At 32.9% G+C, this 16,071-nt stretch overlaps 1 protein-coding gene and 1 pseudogene across 1 annotated transcript; both read right to left on the bottom strand.

Moving 5' to 3' along the window:
* Positions 1 to 4,950: 4,950 nt before the first annotated feature.
* Positions 4,951 to 7,185, bottom strand: LOC140871819 (polygalacturonase 1 beta-like protein 1). Its single transcript, XM_073274549.1, is given in 2 exon segments — positions 4,951 to 5,678; positions 5,680 to 7,185. Coding segments are annotated over 2 exon segments (2,010 nt in total). The 5' UTR covers positions 7,179 to 7,185; the 3' UTR covers positions 4,951 to 5,167.
* Positions 7,186 to 13,296: 6,111 nt separating this feature from the next.
* On the bottom strand, positions 13,297 to 15,536 carry LOC140871655 (polygalacturonase 1 beta-like protein 2; annotated as a pseudogene).
* Positions 15,537 to 16,071: the final 535 nt, after the last annotated feature.

Genomic DNA, 16,071 nt, shown 5'->3' with positions numbered 1-16,071 from the left:
TACCTTATTTATGTTTAGGTAGTTTTTAATATGTAATAAATTTTATTTTTGTAATATAAATCATAAAAGGGCGTTTCGATCAAACAAATGAACAAAATTTTTTTAAAATAAGAAAATCAAACGTTGACAAATTATACAACTAAAACCCAAAACATGTTAACTTCCAATACTAAAATTACATATTTTTTTTTGTGGTACCAAATACATTGTCATATCATACTTGATCTATAGTCATACTAATAATAAGTGGATACGCGCGAAGATAAAATATATACAAAGATAACATATACATCCATTTTCTTCTCTTTTCTTTTATTTTTTTGAAAAAATATACATCCATTTTCATTTGGTTGAGCTTTCGGTCGCATTTTTCTCTTGATATATAGTCAAATCTCAAGCAACTCATCAAGAGATAAATATATGGTCCAATGAATATTCTTATTCTCCAAAACCTAATTTCATTCTAAGCACAAGATGCTCGAGTTTTACATATAAAACATTTTAATTTTGTGACTTTTAAACTCCCCTTCCAATTATATGATTAGTGATTATACCCATTAATTTTTGGAAAGCCTTTATCACGCATTTTGAATCTTTCGAAAGGGAAAAAAACTAGACTTTGTGGTAAAGATTTTCAACTGAATAACATAATTCTTCGCAACGTGAATATCAATGTGGATTTTTGGTGAGTTGAGAATCAGGAACCATTGGTTCTTAGTAACGGTTTAGTTCAACCTATCTTAAATGTATTATTTTAATATGATATCTAACAATCCATGATTTGCCATATTAATTTTATAATATTTATTATCCATGTGTTGAGACGTGGACCCTTAGATAAAGGACATGAAAATACACCTCTACTTAGCTACAATTTGTCATACTAACAAATCAATTCATGACCCGTCACTATTCATTACTGCTTTTATTAGTTGGATGTCGAAATGGGTATAGCAAAATTATGCACAAGGGGCAAAAAAGATTAACAATAAACAAGCATATTTATTCATTATTCCCACATATTTAAACATACTAGTAATTATGACGTGCGTTGCATGTGAGATACACTATGGTAACATTAAGTTTTCTAGGCTAATGAAAATTAGATATTTATATAGACTTATTTTTGAAAATAAAAGCTTCATTCTACATTGCAATTGAGATACGTAATGTTTCGAATATAGATACTTATATAGATTTATTTGAGAAAGCAAAAGATAAATTTTCCATTGAGAAATTTCAATATTGAAAAGCATAGTGTTCATTCTAAACTCTTGATATTAAAAAGCATTATAAATTCTCCCCCTGCTTAATTTTCACATTTTGGACCGTCCTTGTTTTGTTTCAAATTTTTTATCCTTCAATTAAAATCAGCAATCTTCTCATCATTTTCATTCTCTATGACATCTTTTTTGGTGGATGACTGGCTTAGATTTTTTTTTTTTAGCGGTTTTTCCATTTTCTCGTTTTTTAATATAGTTTTGAGAAAATAGTTTTTTTGGTCTATTAACTTGTCCATTGTTGGTTTTGGTCTTTTGGTTTTGGTACACTAAATTTTAGTTTCGGCTATTTTGGTCCAAATATTGATGTGACACCGGAAAACGCTGGTGTGACATCGAGAAAAAATATAACATGGCACTGAAAAATGCTCACTTGTCAAGTTTTCACGTCAACAATTGAACAAAAATCACCGAAAATTAAAAGTTAGTGTACCAAAACCCAAAAATGGACAAGTTAATGGACCAAAAAAACATTTTTATTATATTTTTTTAAAATGAATACTGTTAGTTTGGTTTATTTTAATCTAATTTATTTACGATCTTTAACTCAATTTTTAGCTTTGTATTTATATCTATCATATAATCAGATTAACCAATTTCTTCCATAGACACATATCAATTTTATGTATCATTACATGTTAATTATTTTATCATGTTTAATTTTGAATGAACTATATAAATTTAAGATATTATGTTATTAGGAAAAGTACACTTGATCTAGTATTGCTGCTCAATATATTTTTCGAACCACCCAAATCGAATTATACCGTACCTACATTTGCAATTTATTTAAGAAAACCGCGATTAAAATATAAATTTTAGACTGGACTGTATTATATGATGAGGTGCCAATTTTATTTATTTTTTATTTATAAAACCACATCAATCGTACTGTTTATTTAATTATTATTTATATCTTATGATTATTAAATATATAAATAAGAGATTCCTAATTTACTAATTATATTTATATATATATATATTTAAAAAATAATACAATCAGTTTGATCTATTTTAACTGATTTATTTACGATGTTTAACTCAATTGTTTGAACTTGTATTTATATATATGTAAAGAAATTTCTTGCATAGACACACATATCAATCTCATGTATCACTACGTTAATTATTTTTATAATGCTTAATTTTGAATGCAATATTTAAAATTAAGAACTCAAAACACAAATTTTACAAAATAATTCAAAGACGTAAAAATCACAATTTGTATACAAATTAATCAGTTAACACACAAAAAGATAAATAAAACACAGATTTACGTTATTTATTTAACACAATAAATGAAAAATTAAGAGAACATTCTTCCATAGACACACATATCAATCTCATATATCACTACGCGTTAATTATTTTTATAATGCTTAATTTTGAAAAGATCGCAAACACAAATTTGACACAATAATTTAAAGACAAAACACCTCATTATATGACGCAGTGCCAAATTTTATTTTATAAAACCGCATCGATCACAGCGCTTATTTAATTATTATTTTATAATTTTTAATTTTTAATTAAATTTATATGTATTTAGTATGTCGTGCGATATTTATATTTATTAATTACTAAATATATAAATAAAATATTGCTAATTTACTAATTATATCATTTTTTTTAAAAAAAAAATACTATCAGTTTGGTCTATTTTAACTCAATTTATTTATAATCTTTAACTCAATCGTTAGCCATTATATTTTATATATCTAATCATATTAAGCAATTTTTTTCATAGGCACACATATGAATTTTATGTTTCACTACGTCCTAATTATTTTTATCATGATTAATTTTGAATGCATTATCTAAAATTAAGATCTCAAACACAAATTTGACACAATAATTTAAAGACATACAAATCACAATGTGGATACAATTAATTAGTTAACACACAAAAAAATAAATAAAACACCGATTTAAGTTATTTATTTAAAACAATAAATGAAAAAGATAAGAGGACAACACATTTAACACAATTACAATTAATGTATACACAGAAAATGAACATTAAATATAAGGACACAATTATAAGAGGATAACAAAATTTAACACGATTAAAATATGGATATAACGAAAAGGGACACAATTACAACACATAATTAATTAATTTATTTAACACAATAATGAAGAAGATAAGAGGACTATACAAACATAACACAATTAATACAATATTATGGATATAAGGGCAAAATGGATATTACACAATTAAACTCCTCCTTTTTAATAGAATATTAGATTTATAATTTTTAATTCAATTTATATCCATTTAGTACGTCATGAGATATTTATATTTATTAATTACTAAATATATAAATAAGATATTGCTATATTATATATCTAATCATATTAAGCAATTTTTTTCATAGACACAAATATAAATTTCATGCTTCACTACGTGTTAATTATTTTTATCATGATTAATTTTGAATGCATGATCTAAAATTAAGATCTCAAACACAAACTTGACACAATAATTTAAAGACATAAAAATCATAATGTGGATATAATTAATTAGTTAACACAAAAAACATAAATAAAACACCAATTTAAGTTATTTATTTAACACAATAAATGAAAAAGATAAAACGGCAACACAAATTTAACACAATTATAAATGTATACACAGAAAATGGACAATAAATCTAAGGACACAATTATAAGAGGACAACACAAATTTAACACAATTATAAGGGAATATAGTCAAAATGGTCTTGTAAGTTTGCCCATTTTGTGTTTGGTCCTGTAAGTATTTAATTTTGGGTTTTGGTCCTATAAGTTAAGTTATAATTGGTTTTTAGTCCTTTCTTCATAGAGTGTTGACGTGACAGCAGAAAATGCTGACGTGACAACTAAAAATTCTTGAGTGGTATTGAAAAATAATGATGTGTCTATTGTGGCATCAAAAATTAAATGTTATGTTTTCAAAACCGGACTGTACCGACCGGTTTAAGCGGTTCGATCTGGAACCGGTCACTGATTTGATCTAAAACACTCCAAAAACCGTTTTAACAATTGAACCGGTAAAACTAGTCAAGAACCGAAAAATTGGTTTTTCAATTTTTTTTTTGAAAAATTAGTTTTTTATTTTAAAACCTTAATTTAATATTTTATTATATATATATACATGATTACTTGAAATTTTTTCTTCGTTAAAAATATTATTTATTAATATTAGAGTTTATAATTTTTATGAATATATTTATATAGCTATTTATTTTTCAAAATACGATAAATATATATATTTTTATTTATATGAATTTTTTTAGGTTTTTATAATTTGAAATATATTATTAATTAATAATTATATTATATTATATAAACGGTTTTCCGATTCAACCATCCGGTTAAAACATTTCAACTAGTTGGATCGTTTTTTTAAGTTAGATCGGTTTGATAATCGGTTCGATTATAAATTAAAAACATTGCTTAAATGAAAAAGGACTAAAAACCAAAATATAACTAAACTTTTATGATCAAAACCTAAAATTGAATACTTACAGGACCAAATCACAAAATAAATAAACTTACAGGACTATTTTGGCTATTATATATCCCAAATTATAATATGGATATAAGGGAAATGGACACAATTACAACACATATTTAATTTATTTATTTAACACAATAAATGAAAAAGATAAGAGGACTATACAAACTTAACACAATTAATACAATATGGATATAAAGGCAAAATAAATATTACACAATTCAACTCCTCCTTTTTAATAAAAATATTAGATCAAATAAATATTGTTCTTAACATTTGTGACGTTATTGAGTTCAATATATAACAACAAGGTCACACTAGCACACTCGTTTTTGGCAGCACAATTGGTTTCACTTAAAAGACCTTTTGGATCGGATCGGGTTGGATCTCAATCTGCCGTCGTCCAGGTCATATCATTCTGAAAGATCCAATGACACACCTCAATCTTACCGGGTCCGGATCCCAATGCAATGAATGCTCCATGACCCGGGCTCCATGATGAAGTATCCAAATGACAAATGGCTACACCATGGTTGATTTTAGCCCTGGATTTCGGGTCGAGGATATCTGCTTGGTAGACTCGGACTTTTGGAACCGAATGGCAATAGTAGATCATGTAGGGGTAAAGACTTTGATGACATGATACCGATTTGGTTACTTTTCCGCCGTTGATTCCTTCGACTTCTCCGATCATTATATCACCTTTGGACCCTTGGATGCTCTCCGTGGATCGGACCGTCACGTCCCGTCCTAACACGAACGTGGCAAAGTCGATCATATCTTCGATCGACGCCACGCATCGCTTGACCTCGCCGGGGCTCGGCTCCCTCTCGCAATCTTTCAACGACTCGATCATCATGTGCACGACACCGGAGTCCTCATTTGCATTGAAAAGCCTTTAACTTCGAGGTCGAAAAGGGTAATTTGGACACTATCATCCGAGGCAAAAACGACCTTTTAGGCATTTTATCGTGAATATCTGGCATAGGCATTATAGTGCCACTTTTCAACATGTCCTCTCGGAAGAACTTCCCCGGCTCGACCGTCCACGGGTTCGCCTTTTTACCGTGGGCCGTTAAAGAAGACACCGTCGATGAGCTGCCATTAGTGTAGCTGCTGAAAGTGACACCCTTTTTCTCATAATCTTTGAAAGTGGTGTTGGTTCCATAAATCTTGAAGCCGACAGTCACTGGATTAGCAGCATTCTTGCCATAGCCATTGAATGTATCAGTTCCTTCATTGAATTTTTGTGCATAATTAAGGAAATCCACCTTTCCAGCGTTTGATTTCTTGGCGTACGATTGGAAATTGTCGTCTCCTACATTGCCATTCTCCCTGTAATTCTTGAAACTTACTATTGGTTCACTACTTTCAGAGCCATATCTCTTGAAATTATTTTCAGGCACATTTGCATTACTCCCATAGGTGGTGAAAGTAATATTTGGAGTCTGGCTTTCGGCGCCATAATTGCCGAAAGTATTCCGAGGGACATTGGAGCGATTTCCATATGAAGTGAAAGTATCCTTGGGAGCTTTCCCGCTTTGGCCGTAGTTGGTGAAAGTGGAGCCTATTACATTAGCTAATTCTTCCCCGTAGCTCTTGAATTCGTTGACGGAATCGTTTCCACTTTTGCCGTAGCTTGTGAAACTCTGATCTCCGGCATTGGCTTGATTGGAATATAGGATGAACGTTTGTTTCCTGGCATTGCTGGTGTCGGAGTAGGATGTAAACCGGGCACCGGGCACATTAGTTTTAGTGTTGTAGTTGTTAAATTCCCCTTTGCCGCGTGTTGCGGCGGCGCCGTAGGTGTTGAATCTATCGTCTATGACACTGGAGTCATTGGCGTAGACGGTGAACTTGTCGTCATGATCGGTGGATCCACGGCTGTAGCGGCGGAAGGTGTCCTCGACCACGTATTGAGTGAAAGAATCGACTCCGCCGCGGCGTTTGGTGCCGTAGTTTGTGAAGTTGTCGAAGTTGTAGGTGTCGAAGTTCACATCTTGGGAGTGTTTTGCCAGGCTGGGGGCTAAATCGGGGAAGCACAAAAGATGGGCCTTTGAGCAGAAATCGGGAAGCAGAGTGGACAGCGAGTTTTGATCTGCAAGTCTGGAGAAGGCCGCGTAATCGGCGGCGGTGAGCGGCGAAGCCTTGTCGAGCAAGAACGATGGCTTCGGCAAGTCGTTGGATATCTGTTTCTCCCAGTAACGTATTAAGTAGGCTTTCGGGGTAAATGGGTTTACTCCGGCCACAGCGGCGGCGGCAACTCGAGACTGGAAATACGCAGCAAAAACATTAAAGAATGTGATCTTGAGGTTGGAGGGATTTGCTCTGAGCGGCGGAGCGGAGGAGACGGTGAGGAGGAGCAGGAGGAGGATAGGCGGAGCCGTGGCGGATGGCATACCGTGGAGTAATGGTTGGTTTTTTAGTGGAATCGAGTCCAACCTCTCTTTGTTTTGCTTTTTACTTTTTGAGGCTTTGTTCCAAATGAATTCGTTAAATTCAAAATTAACCATTTCCGAATGAATTCGTTTGTTACAAGCGGCGGAGGTAGAAATTCAGTTTGGCACAGTCCTCTATCCAGGAGACAAAAAGTGTAACGGAATTAAGAGAGAAATTATATCGATTATATTAAATTAAGAATCGATGATAGGGTTTTTGTTAAAAAAAAATTTCTAGCAAAAGGTATTCAAAGTTTTGGATCAAAAAATAAATAAATTCAAAGTTCCTTAAAAATTTTCAAAGTATCCTATAATACTATCGACACAAATTTTTTAACTATTTATCTTTCAGTAAGTATAATCAACGTAACCGAGAAAAAAATATTGTCGATTTGCTCCGAAGTTTAATTTGATAGCTGGCCGTCAGCATAAATGAAGGGACCATTCCATAGAGAATAGAATTTGCATAATTAAATTTTAAACAAGAAAATAGATTTACGCCTCACATGTGGTGCGAGTGCGATTGATAACTTCTGATAAATAAAATGATTAAAATTAGAAATAAATTCGACATATAATAAATTTGTACCTGGAAAAATCAAACTTCGCTAGAATTAAAATTTTTATGTTTAACTGGTATCTGTGAAAATAAATACCAATTTTTAAGATAAATTCCCACATTAATTTAATAATTTTATGTGACATATTTAAGATACTAGCTTAGATTAGTGTTAAAATTGTGTTTGAAAATGTAACTATCAAATTGTCTTTTTTTTTTAAAATAAAAATTTGTCTTCAAATATTGGGGGTTATTTTTGTAGGAAAAATTGTAATTTTAGTCCAGTGAATTGGTTCATTTTAGGTTTTAGTCTTATAATTTGTCAAAGTTCGGTTTACGTCCTATAACTTGAATTTCTTTTGTCTTGGTATTTTTATTTTTTTTTTTGTCCACAACCATTAAATCGATCAAACATGATTTATTTAATATCAATATTTTTTACGTGGCGCATGTGACAAAAATAATGCATATATTATACACATTAAAAAAAATATAAACAAAAAACAAGAGAAAATAGAGCAAAACGACCCCCCAATACTGAGATGAGAAAAAATTATCGATTATAGTTATTTTTGTATTGGTAGTTTTTAATGTGCAATATGTGTTTTATTTTTGTCATATTAGGCTGCGCTTGGTTCGTGAGATGGGATAAATGAATGATAGATAATTAGGATGATTAAAAAGTGAAATATAAGGATAAAAAATATAATATGATAAATTATATGGTGTTTGATGTGATTTTAAAATGATGGACTAATTTTATCTTTTTTAATATAATGACCAAAATACCCCTACTTCTAATTTTCATTTTTCTTTGTTCTATTTTTGCACTCTTATCTTCCCCCATCTTCTTCCTTCTTCCCCTCTTAATTTTATTCTTTTACGATAGATTTTAGAATTTCATTTCTATTTTTGACAAAATCCTTATTCGAATTCTAAGTATTGGTAAAGATCTGAATCTAATTTTGTTTTATTGGGCTTTACAATTTAGTTCCGATATTTTTTTACCAACCCTAACATTGTGTTACCCAAATCCAAAACCTTACCTCCTCTCTCTCGCTAACACTATTCCCCATCGGCGACAAAATCTCGAAACCACACAACCGAAAATTTTCAAACAAAAATTTAACCGACGAATCAGCTTCGAAAATATTATGGCAACCCCGCAGAAGAAGCCTCGAAGCAATGACTACCTTTGATTGGGTACAAGGACAATTGATTGCAGAAGCAACCCATTTGCATTAATCAATTTTGGATAAAGAAGTCTGTAATATCCATGAAATTTGAAGAAAAAAAAATTGGTGGGAGCTCACAATTTGGAGTGTAGGGTTGAAAAGTTGAACCTTGAGCATTTTAGCCGAATGCAAGTTATATTATTGGGTGTAGAAAGAATAAATTGTTTTGGCATATGAATGATGATATGAGTTTGAAAATTGGTAGGGTAAGACTGAAAATTTGATCGGAGGAGGTAGAGGGAGGAAAAGGTAGAAGGAGACCGCTCAAGGGTATTATGGTCAATATACCATCTTATCATGTTTACAGTACAAAAATTAAAAATTATCACTTCAGTGAGAAGGAATCTGCAATCACACGAATTAACATGAACGGTGCAGGCCGTCTGTCAGATTCAAGGGCCTATGCAATAAATAAATAATGAACCAAACCAATGATTAACAGATGATTTTATGATAATTCATGGGATATCACCCTTGTCAAACACAACCTAAATCATGTAAAAGAGTATAGGTGGTTTCGGTCAAACAAATGACCAAAACGAAAAAAAATGTCAATTATTAGATAAAATAAAATTTTGACAAATTACACAACTAAAACTCAAAATAGGTCAATTTGCAAGACTAAAATTACATATTTTCTTTTGTGGTACCAAATATTTTGTCTTACCCTACTTAATCTAAAGTCATATATAGTGATAATTAGACGCGTGCGAAGATAACATCAATGTTCAAAAAAGCGCGCCCACAGGGGCATAGGCGAGTTGGTAAGGCCAGAGGTGAGGTGGGAAGAAATTCTCCAGAGTTGCGGGTTCGATTCTTGTGTGGAGCATATTCTCTGCTGAAATATTGTGGGGGGTATGCTCTGGGGATTGGGCCATGTGCTCCCTCCTTCAGGTCTCTGCCGTTCGTGCACATCCCTCGATTTACCCTCCTCCGCATGAGCCAATGAGCCTCTGACTCATGTGGAATGGGGTCTCCTTCGGGAGCAACCCTTTCAAAAATGTTCAAAAAAGCGCGAAAAATGTCGTTTAAGCGTGATTAAGCGTGAAACGTGAACAAAAAGATTCGCTTTGGATAAAAACAGGACCGAACTAGGAATTCGTACGAGGGGGGGCTAAACTAAATTTAAATCATAAACTTATTTTTGAGAAGAAAAAATATTGATATAAAATTAATACATCAAGGTATATAATAAAATTAATATATAATTAAAAAAATATAAAAAAATATTATAAAACGATCGAACAAGAGTTACGTTCCACATCCAAAAAATTTACTCTTTTGGAGGTAAACGAAGAACATATTTTATTGTTGATTTTGATAACCGGAAAAACAAATGTTATATTTTCTTATTACATCCATATAGTTTTTTAAAATGATAATAGACTACTTCGAACAATCTATGCAATTATTCAATGAAAATTTTTAATTTCTTTTCATTACAAGGCATAAATATAATAAAATTAAATTTTAAATTTAATGCCAATTAAAAATGATGAAAAACGGAAAAGAATCAAATGATTAAGAAATTTTATCATTAAAAATTTTGTGAAATTTAAAAGTGAGTTTTGAAATCGAAAACAAAATTAGGTCACAATAACAAGTGATTTATATTATTTCTTATGATACATATTTGGGTGTAGGACTTTTATTGTTTATATATATTGAAATATCTGAAGGATAAGAGCATAATGTGATATAAATTGTTAATGAATATCTTATGATTTTTAAATATATAATTGGCTAAATTGAGTTTTATTATTAGTATAAAAATTTTAATGAGCTAAGTAAATGTCTAAAAGGCTTGATTAAGCTTAAGAGGGTGTTTGGGAAAGTTTATAAACTATTTCAAACAGTTTAAAAGTTGTTTTGGAGCTTAAAAGATCTCCAAAACTGTTTGGTAAATTTTTTTAAAAATAGTTTATAAGCTGTCAAAATAAGCTGTTTGACAGCTTATAAGCTGTTTTAAAAAAAAAGTAGATATACCTCTAATTTTTTAGAAAAAATCTTATTTTAATATTTTGTTTTAAACTATTATCCTTCTATATTTTTTATTATTTCCATCGTGCCCTTCCCACAATTTTCACTTCAATGCACGAATCAGCCTCCACGCAGCCTTCACTCTTCTCTCCCAGAGCAGCAATCTACACTTCCATCTTCTCTTCCCGCGCACGAATTTTCTTCGAATCGTTTAGAATTTTGTTTTGGTTATTCTTTCGATATCCATCTACTGCAACAGTGGTAGAAAAAAATTAAACCTTGATTCATGGTATCGAGTTTGAATTGTATGATTGTGGAGTTTTTGGAAGGAAGACCCGTGTTTTCTACTATTGCATGTTTTGCTTACGGTGGAGCCAAAGAAATGGGTAGGGGAGAAGGGTAATCTGTAGCGTATAGTGGAACCAAAGAAATGGGCAGGCGAGTAGGGTAAATATAAAATATTATATATAAAAATATATATAATTTAAAATAATATTTTGTTCTCATTTTATTATAATTAAAAAAAACTAAACCATCAAGATATTATTGATTATTTTAAAAATATTACATATTTATCATATAAAATGGTTAATTTTAACATTTATGATAAAAATTTTAATTATTTTCGTATATATATATATATATATATATATTATAAGTTGTTTTAAAAAAGCTTAGCCAAACTTGAACTTATTATGATTATACATTTTTTAATAGATTAATTAAAAAACATACGGGCTTTATAATATATAACTAGTACCAGTCTAGCCCACTAATAGGTCCGTCTAGCTAAAAGCATGAAAAAAAGCGGTCAAATTTTTTGTTGACCATACTAAGCGCAAAAAACATAAAAAACGCGAAAAACATAATTTTTTTAAAAAATAATATTTATATTAAATTTTTATTTTTTTAAATATTTTTAACTTTTAAATTTTATTTTAAATAACAAATATTTAATAATAAAAAACCTTAAATGCATCAAAATTAAATATTCTTCGTATACTTCCTTTATCTGCGACTAAGAGATGAAACCTGACCTAACAAATATTGTACTCTAGATAATTCGTTATTTTGAGACTTACGTTTTTTAAAACTTGAAAATAAATATGTATTAATTCTTAAAATCTATATGTTTATATGTTATTTATTCTATTAATTAACTTAATATAATTAAAATTATACAAAAATGAAAAACGTTTTTTTTTCACGTTTAAGCTTTTTCTAAACTCACTTAAGATTGTGAAACTTGAAGCTTGACTGTGACACTTAGTCATGTTTCGCGTTTTTTAGAATCTCCGATAAAATATATACAAAGATAACATACAAATCTCAAGCAACTCATCAACAAGAGATAAACATACGGGCCAATGAATCTTACTCTCCAAAACCTACTTTCGCACTAACCTTTGAGTATCAAGATTAGGGATGCAAACGAACTGAATCTGTTCGTGAGCTTTACGAGTTCGCTCGATAAATATTTGATTCGTATTCGAGCTTATCGAACTCGAGCCGAATTCGAACATGTTCGAACTTTTTTTCGAGCCGAACTCGAGCCGAAATTATATTGTTCGATAGTTCGCGAATAGTTCGCGAACCTTAATATTTAATTAATATAATATAATTATATAATAAATATATATACATTTCGAACTTTTTTCGAACATTTCGAGCTTTTCGAACCATAATATCCGAATAGTTCACGAATAGGTTGAATATTTCGAGCCGAACTCGAACTCGAACTTCATTTCGAGCCGAGCTCGAGCCAAAATATTTGAAATAATCGAACTTCGAATCGAGCTCGAACTCGAATATACTCTTATCGAACCGAATTCGAGCCTTAAAATTTTACCATTATTCGGCTCGATTCGATTCGTTTGCACCCCTAATCAAGATGCTCGAGTTTACTTGTATAACATTTTGATTTAATTTGTGACTTTTGAACTCCCCTTCCAATTATATGATTTAGTGGTTATACCCTTTAATTTTTGGAAAGTCTTTATCACACATTTTGAATCTTCGAAGGGGAAAAAAAACTAGACTTGTGGTAAAGATTTCAACTGAATAATATAATTCAACGTGAATATCAATGGATTTTTGGTGAGTTGAGAATCAGGGACCATTGGCTCTTAGGGACATGAATATACACCTCTACTTAGCTGCAATTTGTCAGGCTAACAAATCAAATTCATGACCTGTCACTATTCATTACTGATTTTATTAGTTGGATGTCGAAATCGGTACAGCAAAATTATGTATAAGAAGGGGAAAAAAGATGAACAATAAACAAGCATATTTATTCATTCCCACATATTTAAACTTATCACATAAATATTGTTCTTAACATTTGTGACATTATTGAGTTCAATATATAACAAGGTCACACTAGCACACTCGTTTTTGGCAGCACAATTGGTTTCACTTAAAAGGCTGGCTCTAGGATCGGATCGAGTTGGATCTCAATCTGCCGTCGTCCAGGTCATATCATTCTGAAAGATCCAATGACACACCTCAATCTTACCGGGTTCGGATCCCAATGCGATGAAGGCTCCATGACCCGGGCTCCATGATGAAGTATCCAAATGACAAAGGGCTACACCGTGGTTGATTTTAGCCCCGGATTTTGGGTCGAGGATATCTGCTTGGTAGACCCGGACTTTTGGAACCGAATGACAATAGTAGATCATGTAGGGGTAAAGGCTTTGATGACATGATACCGATTTGGTTACTTTTCCGCCGTTGATTCCTTTGACTTCTCCGATCATTATATCACCTTTGGACCCTTGGATGCTCTCCGTGGATCGGACCGTCACGTCCCGTCCTAACACGAACGTGGCAAAGTCGATCATATCTTCGATCGACGCCACGCATCGCTTGACCTCGCCGGGGCTCGGCTCCCTCTCGCAATCTTTCAACGACTCGATCATCATGTGCACGACACCGGAGTCCTCATTTGCATTGAAAAGCCTTTAACTTCGAGGTCGAAAAGGGTAATTTGGACACTATCATCCGAGGCAAAAACGACCTTTTAGGCATTTTATCGTGAATATCTGGCATAGGCATTATAGTGCCACTCTTCAACATCTCCTCTCTGAAGAACTTCCCCGGCTCGACCGTCCACGGGTTCGCCTTTTTACCGTGGGCCGCTAAAGAAGACACCGCCGATGAGCTGCCATTAGTGTAGCTGCTGAAAGTGACACCCTTTTTCTCATAATCTTTGAAAGTGTTGTTGGTTCCATAAATCTTGAAGCCGACAGTCACTGGATTAGCAGCATTCTTGCCATAGCCACTGAAAGTATCAGTGCCTTCATTGAATGTCTGTGCATAATTGAGGAAATCCACCTTTCCAGCGTTTGATTTCTGGGCGTAAGATTGGAAATTGTCGTCTCCTACGTTGCCATTATCCCTGTAATTCTTGAAACTCACTACTGGTTCACTACTTTCAGAGCCATATCTCTTGAAATTATTTTCTGCCACATTTGCATTACTCCCATACGTGGTGAAAGTATCATTTGGAGTCTGGCTATCGGCGCCATAATTGCCGAAAGTGTTCCCAGGGACATTTGAACTATTCCCATATGAAGTGAAAGTATCCTTTGGAGCTTTCCCGCTTTCGCCGTAGTTGGTGAAATTGGAGGCTATTACATTACCTTCTTCCCCGTAACTATTGAATTCGTTGCCGGAATCGTTTCCCCTTTTGCCGTAGCTTGTGAAACTCTGATCACCGGCATTGGCCTGGTTGGAATATAGAATGAACGATTGCTTCCTGGCATTGCTGGTGTCGGAGTAGGATGTAAACCGGGCACCGGGCACATTAGTTTTAGTGTTGTAGTTGTTGAATTCCCCTTTGCCGCGTGTGGCGGCGGCTCCGTAGGTGTTGAATCTATCGTCTATGACACTGGAGTCATTGGCGTAGACGGTGAACTTGTCGTCATGATCGGTGGATCCACGGCTGTAGCGGCGGAAGGTGTCCTCGACCACGTATTGAGTGAAAGAATCGACTCCGCCGCGGCGTTTGGTGCCGTAGTTTGTGAAGTTGTCGAAGTTGTAGGTGTCGAAGTTCACATCTTGGGAGTGTTTCGCCAGGCTGGGAGCTAAATCGGGGAAGCACAAAAGATCGGCCTTTTCGCAGAACTCGGGAAGCTGAGTGGACAGCGAGTTTTCATCTGCCAGTTTGGAGAAGGCCGCGTAATCGGCAGCGGTGAGCGGCGAAGCCTTGTCGAGCAAGAACGATGGTTTCGGCAAGTCGTTGGATATCTGTTTCTCCCAGTAACGTATTGCGTAGGCTTTCGGGGTAAATGGGTTTACTCCGGCCGCTGCGGCGGCGGCAACTCGAGACTGGAAATACGCAGCAAAAACATTAAGGAATGTGATCTTGAGGTTGGAGGGATATGCTCTGAGCGGCGGAGCAGAGTAGAATGTGAGGAGGAGCAGGAGGAGGATAGGCGGAGCTGTGGCGGATGGCATACCGTGGAGTAATTAAGAATGTTGATTGGTTTTTCAGTGGAATCGAGTCGAAGTTTCTTTTTTCTTTTACTTTTGAGGGCTTTGCTCACAATGAATTGGTTAATTCAAAATGAACCAAATCTCTACAAATAGGTATATTTTATCGTTCTATTATTGAGCTATTGTTACCACTTATCATAGACGGCGTTAGAATTTCTGTTTTTGTGCGATCATTTACAAAAGACAAAGTTTAAAAGAAATAAGACAAAAAATCGACTATATTAAAGTAAGAGTACGTTTAGATTAATAACCTGGAAAAGAAAAAATGCATTTTTTTTTCTAAAAAAAAAACAAGTTCTTTTATTGTTCTATATGTGTTTGTAAGAGTACGTTTAGATTAATAACCTGGAAAAGAAAAAATGCATTTTTTTTTTCTAAAAAAAAAACAAGTTCTTTTATTGTTCTATATGTGTTTAGATAGATCAACAGTGCTTTTAAAAACACTTGTTTAAGTCAAAATAAATGTGTTTTTAAAAGAGGATAATGCAATATGTAAATAAAATCTCACATAAAAGATTACACGCTTATGTTAAATTAGAAAATTATCCCAAAACTTTCTAAAAATTATTTTTTTTCA

This window comes from Henckelia pumila, unplaced genomic scaffold (assembly GCF_033568475.1).
Source record: "Henckelia pumila isolate YLH828 unplaced genomic scaffold, ASM3356847v2 CTG_461:::fragment_3, whole genome shotgun sequence".
Classification (NCBI taxonomy): domain Eukaryota; kingdom Viridiplantae; phylum Streptophyta; class Magnoliopsida; order Lamiales; family Gesneriaceae; genus Henckelia; species Henckelia pumila.
The sequence above is the reverse complement of the archived record's forward strand: the minus strand, read 5'-3'. Positions and strand labels throughout refer to the sequence as shown.